This window comes from Sinocyclocheilus rhinocerous, unplaced genomic scaffold (genome assembly GCF_001515625.1).
Source record: "Sinocyclocheilus rhinocerous isolate Xijiao unplaced genomic scaffold, SAMN03320098_v1.1 scaffold851, whole genome shotgun sequence".
In the NCBI taxonomy this organism is placed as follows: domain Eukaryota; kingdom Metazoa; phylum Chordata; class Actinopteri; order Cypriniformes; family Cyprinidae; genus Sinocyclocheilus; species Sinocyclocheilus rhinocerous.
In genome coordinates, this window is record NW_015624573.1 from 905,569 (window position 1) to 911,517 (window position 5,949).

Consider the following 5,949-nt stretch of genomic DNA (forward strand, 5'->3'; position numbering starts at 1 on the left):
CTCATAACCATAGCTTTATAATGATGAATAGACCTCACGAGAACTCAGTGTATGAACAGCGGGATGTTTGTACTTAGCATTTGTGCAGCAGGATGCAGTGTTCAATTAATACACACTAATTGTTTTCCTTGATTGAGTTAACATGCCAAGGTGTTAACTGCTTTGAATATCAGACCAAAATCCTGACAGAGAGAGATAGTGAAAGACTGGATCTTAAACATTTGATTAATGGACTTTTCACATGATGCATTACACTGATACAATTATCATTCAGCCATAAAGTTTTAAAAGAATGCTAAAGACTCTAAATGGGACACTATACTTCTAGCACAGCGTCAAACTGGTATCGAGCCAATCTCAGACCTATGCGAGAGACATATATTCAACTGTGCTACGTTTGTACTCCATAATTGTCATAAAACCAGAATAATAACAAGAACATTTAACAATGCATAAAGCTTTACACCTTGAACATGTTTAAAGTCATGGGGTCCTGTTATAAACAAAACAAAAAATGTTGTAATAATAATGCATGACTTAAAAAGCTGTTGAAACTGTCAAAAAGAATGGGTTGCAACATGAATACTCTAAACAGCAGCCGCTGGCTTACATTGTTCACGTTAGAAAGTGTCCAAACGACCAATTTTACTTCCAATTTTAGTTTTAAGTAAACATGCAAAAATAAAACAATAAACCTTTACTTGGCTAGTTAACTGAAATAAAACGATCAACCGCACATACCTCTGCTGAATTGTACGGTGGTCTCGCGCTGATGACGTCAACATCCAGGTAGGCACGCCCAGGGCACGCGATTCATACTGCCCACAGTGGGTTATGATTGGTCGACTGACAGGCTCAAATCTGATTGGCTAAAGAGTACGAGTGTCCCATGTGGGAGGAGTTAGCTGCCAGGAAAGTCTCAAAATACAAACACAAATCCAAGGCGAATCACATTCACAGCCCATGATAAACTCGTGAATTTTAAATATTCAAAAATTTTGTACACAGTTGTACATCTGTGAATTGTGTTTTGCATTTGTGAAACGTATTTTATGAATACATATTCTTATTTTGAGCAGGTGAATTGGTTTTTGTGAATACATATATTTTTTTTTCGTGCACGTGAATTATTTCTCATGCATGTGAATTGGGTTACGCATGTGTGCATCGCGTCTTTTGCGTGAATTATTATTGAGATCATTCTGGCTCCATATTGACAAAATTACACATCACAATTAATAAAATCGATCTATCTATCTATCTATCTATCTATCTGTCTGTCTGTCTGTCTGTCTGTCTATTTCCATTATTTATATTTCCATAATGTATGCATAAAAATATGAAACTGTTAAACATTATTTTTCTTTGACAAAGGTCAAAATGGCCACTAGAGGGCGGCAATACACAAGCCTTTATGGGTTTAAGCCAGGCTATGTAACAAGAATAAATCAATTTAACAGCTAAACATCTGCAGTATTGTCAAGTTTGATAATTGCTAAACTTTTTATGTATGCTTGGAAATTCAGTAATTTGATATAAATTCTGAGTATCCACAGCTTAAAAAAAAAAAAACAGGTTTTTTTTTTTAGGTTGCTGGATTTCCCCTAAATTTACTCAATGTAATATGATACTCGTCTATGGTGCATTGTTATTTAAAATCCAAACTAGACCTTCTTGTGTAAACTTTCTTTTTTTTTTTTTTTGCAAAAGGGATGCATTTCACCTTGAATTCATACATTTAGACAATGCAGACTCCTGGCCTTTCATGTCTCAGCATTTATAAATTAAAAATGTCTGCTGTATTATTTATTGAGTACAACATGAAGGCCGGATTTTATTCATTAAGATGCATTATTCTTAGTCATTGCATTAAAATTAATGAGCTCAATTCTCTCAATGTCTAAGTGACGAAAAGGAACACATTTGGGAGAAAAGTTCATTATTAACCACACTCTTCAAATACATATAAAACAAATGATGTGCTCACTGGGTTCCTGAAAAAAAAACTGTGGAAAACTGCTTGTGCCTTTTTTTTCTTTTCTTTTCTTTCTTTCTTTTTTTTTTTCTTTTTTTTTTGTGGAAATACTTTGAACAATCATGGAGCTTTTCATTGCACTACACCATTACTGCAGAAAAAAATATTGTGGTATCTAGAAACATGTTTGACAGTTGAATAAAGAGGAGTTCCTCAGTGAATAGACTGTGAAACCTAAAACCAAAACCAGAAAAAATGCAGCTGGACATGTATGCAGCAGCCATTCACAAACACTGTATGTTTCTCTATGACAGAATAGTGCAGCTTTTCAGACTTTTAAGCTTCTTTAAACTAGTAAACTGCAAGACCTATAAAGTCTTGCACTACTGCAAATCATTTTGCACTATACGTTACAGGTTAAAATGATTTATAGAGTTAACATTAAATGGTACATTTCATAACATAATAATTAATATTTAAAAAAAATAAAATATAAAATGTGAATTTATTGTTTGCAGTGTTTAGGCAAACAACAACAACAACAACAAACAATCAGTCAGTCAGTCAGTCATGCCTTTAATCACTTCAACCACCAATTACAACTGACTTGGCATAGATTAATTTAATTTAAAATGTCACTTAATTCTTAATGTAATCTGTGGTTATTTGGATGATTCAACAGCATGCAGAACTTTGCAACTTGAACATAAATTATTATATTTGATTATTAATGTGTAATTGTTACATATATTGTTGTTGTTGTTGTTGTTGCAAAATCTGCTGTCAGTTGTTACCAAAATGTGCTATTTGTGTTTACCTGTCGTTTGTAAAATGTTATTGTTGACAGTGTTTTCTGCCTGTAATTTCTGCAGACCTGGTAAAATTGAGATTTCAGGTTAATTGGCAAGTCATTCGGAGGTAAGGAATGCTGGTGTGGACCACACAGACAGACTCAGCGGTGTGGACATAAACCAATCACAAAGCGAGAACTTCTCGAGCGAGACGCACCAGCGCATGAATGTGGGTCATTCCACGCGCTCAGCACCGGGAACGGACGCAGTTTTCCCAACTCGCCAACATGGGACAGAGCTGGACATCGGACCGCTCACTCAAAAAGAGTATCCTAAAACAAGGTAACTGGCCATTATGAAGCGCCTTGGTCAGATGCGATATTAACGGATATGATTTTAGAGATGGAAAACGGCACAAACCACACGCAGGACCGCGCGCACGGAGCGCAGGAGCGAGAGGATGGAGACGGACAGAACAGCGTGCGCGCTCTGCTGGGTTTCGTGCTCTTCCTCCTCATCGTCTCCACGCTGCTCGGGAACACGCTCGTGTGCGCCGCCGTGGTCAAATTCAGACACCTGCGCTCCAAAGTGACCAACTTTTTCGTCATTTCTCTGGCCGTTTCGGATCTCTTCGTAGCCGTCCTGGTGATGCCGTGGGAGGCGATATCCGCGGTGGCGGGCACTTGGCTCTTCGGCCGGTTTTGCGGCATCTGGATCGCCTTTGACATCATGTGCTCCACCGCGTCCATCCTCAACCTGTGCATCATCAGCGTGGACCGCTACTGGGCCATAGCGAGCCCGTTCCGATACGAGCGCAAGATGACCCACCGGGTGGCTTTCATGATGATCGGAGTGGCGTGGACCCTGTCCATCCTCATCTCTTTTATCCCGGTCCAGCTCAACTGGCACATGGCTGAGGAAGATGAGGATGGCGCAGCGGGCAACGGCACCGATTACAGCGACAACTGCAAAGCCAACCTGAACCGGACGTATGCCATCTCGTCTTCGCTGATAAGTTTCTACATCCCCGTGATCATCATGATCGCCACGTACACGAGGATATTCCGTATTGCGCAAACACAGATCCGCAGGATCTCCTCTTTGGAGAGGGCAGCGGAGCACGCGCAAAACCACCACCAGTCCAACGACTGCTCCAACGAGAACTCGCTGAAAACCACTTTCAAGAAAGAGACCAAAGTTTTAAAAACACTCTCGATCATTATGGGGGTGTTTGTGTTCTGCTGGCTGCCGTTTTTCGTGCTTAATTGCATGGTGCCCTTCTGCCAGTGCGTGAGTGACACTACCTTCACCATCTTCGTGTGGTTCGGATGGGCCAATTCCTCCCTCAATCCCGTCATTTACGCGTTTAACGCGGACTTCAGGAAGGCGTTCTCCTCGATTTTGGGTTGCAACAAAATTTTTCCCAGCACCACAGTGGAGACGGTGAATTTCAGTAACGAGCTGGTGTCGTATCATCACGACACGACGCTTCAGAAGGAAGCGCAACCGCTGGTCGTTCAGATGCCGAACCCTCCGGAGGTGCCGAGTCTCCCGTTCGATAGGGACTCGGTTACTTCGAACGTGTCCCGAAATCACAAAAACATGCTCTTACCCAACATCGGACAGTTTGAGTGCGACGGGGAGATTTCCCTGGACACTATCACGCCATTCACCTCCACGGGACTCATGGAGTGCGAGGGAATCCCAGGTCAAATCATTGCTGAATGACTCAGGGGGTTTGGGGGGCCGCCAAGGCTTTTACCTCCTCAAATGAAGCCAAAACGAATTATTAGGCTAGTGGTATTACAAAGCACGCGAACAGGTTTAATTCTACATATCAAAAAGGAAATCATTTAAAACAACTTTTCAGTAACCAAAAGTACCGCATTTTCGCCTGCCACAAAAAATAAATAAATACATTTGTGACTACCAACAGTACGCCTCTCGAGCGCTTACAGTATTATTCAAAGTTACATCGACAAAACATAAATACTGTTTTCTTTATAACACTTGGCCTTATAACACGTTTTATTTTTTTACAAAGATAAAACGAGGATTTGCGCCAGACAATCTTAAATAGCCCTACAAATTATATTTCTGAAAGTCACAGTAAGCACACTAAATACTTTTAAAGTGAATTGATTCACTCTTCGACTGACGCTGCTGGAATAATAAACTCAAAACCTACATGAATGCATAAAGTGGGCCTCATGACTCTTGTTGACCTCAGTGGTTTTCTTCAAATAAAGTGCATCCTACTTTTACCGTTATTTTAAGCATAATTAAATAACTTAATTTGTTCACTTGCCATGTACATGTACAGTAAAATATGAAATTCAGTATAACTAACTGTATATTATATATAATGTGTTTTAATGTGGAAAATGTCCATTTGCTGACAACTGCTAATTATTGCAAATTATGTAGCTACAATCCTTGCAGACATGATAAGCACATTATCTTTGCACTTTTCTGTCCACAGCTTTTACATGAAAATCTCCTATACTCTAGATTTGTCAAAGTAGCCAACTTTGCTTAGATCACAGCTCTGCACACTATTGGCATTCTCTCATGAGGTGCCACCTGGGGTGCTTTTAATAGCAGCCTATTGAATTGAGATCCACGCTAGACACTTGTCTGCTTTTTCTTCACTCTCCAGTCCATATGTTTAATTCATGTTTATACAAGACTAATTTAAAGCATTAGAAAGCATGAGAAACATTATTTCAGTCAAATGTCTAATCCTCTTTATGCATTCTTGTTAAAGATTACACACAAATCATTAGATTTTAGATTCATATATCAAAAATTTCTGCAATACTTTTCAGAGTTGACATATCGAGGTTAAGGTTACTGATTCTGACCATAAAAGTGTATAAAACCGCTTTGGGTTTTCTCATAAAGATCATTTTAATCACTTGAGATCGTTGTCTTCATGAAGTACATTTAGAGGTGATATATTCTGAGGTCATGTAATAAGATATTATACTGGTTGAATTGTTAACAGGACAACCAGGTCATTCCTTCCAGAGGTAGAATGATTTATGTCTCAGCTCCTCCCTGTTTCTAACCTACTTCATGCCTTCATGCATTATGTGATGAATAGGCACAGGTTTCTCGTGGTAAAATGCAGAATACCACAAACAGGAATTTGGGCATTAAGATGGTAGCAGCTGAAATCTC

At 39.5% G+C, this 5,949-nt stretch overlaps 1 protein-coding gene across 1 annotated transcript; it reads left to right on the forward strand.

The window, feature by feature from the left end:
- The first annotated feature begins 3,156 nt into the window (after positions 1–3,156).
- On the forward strand, positions 3,157–4,494 carry LOC107744725 (D(1C) dopamine receptor-like). Its single transcript, XM_016558548.1, has one exon. It carries the CDS (start codon positions 3,157–3,159, stop codon positions 4,492–4,494), a length of 1,338 nt encoding a protein of 445 aa, XP_016414034.1.
- Positions 4,495–5,949: the final 1,455 nt, after the last annotated feature.

Bases quoted from the DNA above. Each gene is read 5' to 3' on its own strand.
- LOC107744725 (XM_016558548.1), top strand. From the start codon at position 3,157: ATGATTTTAGAGATGGAAAACGGCACAAACCACACGCAGGACCGCGCG.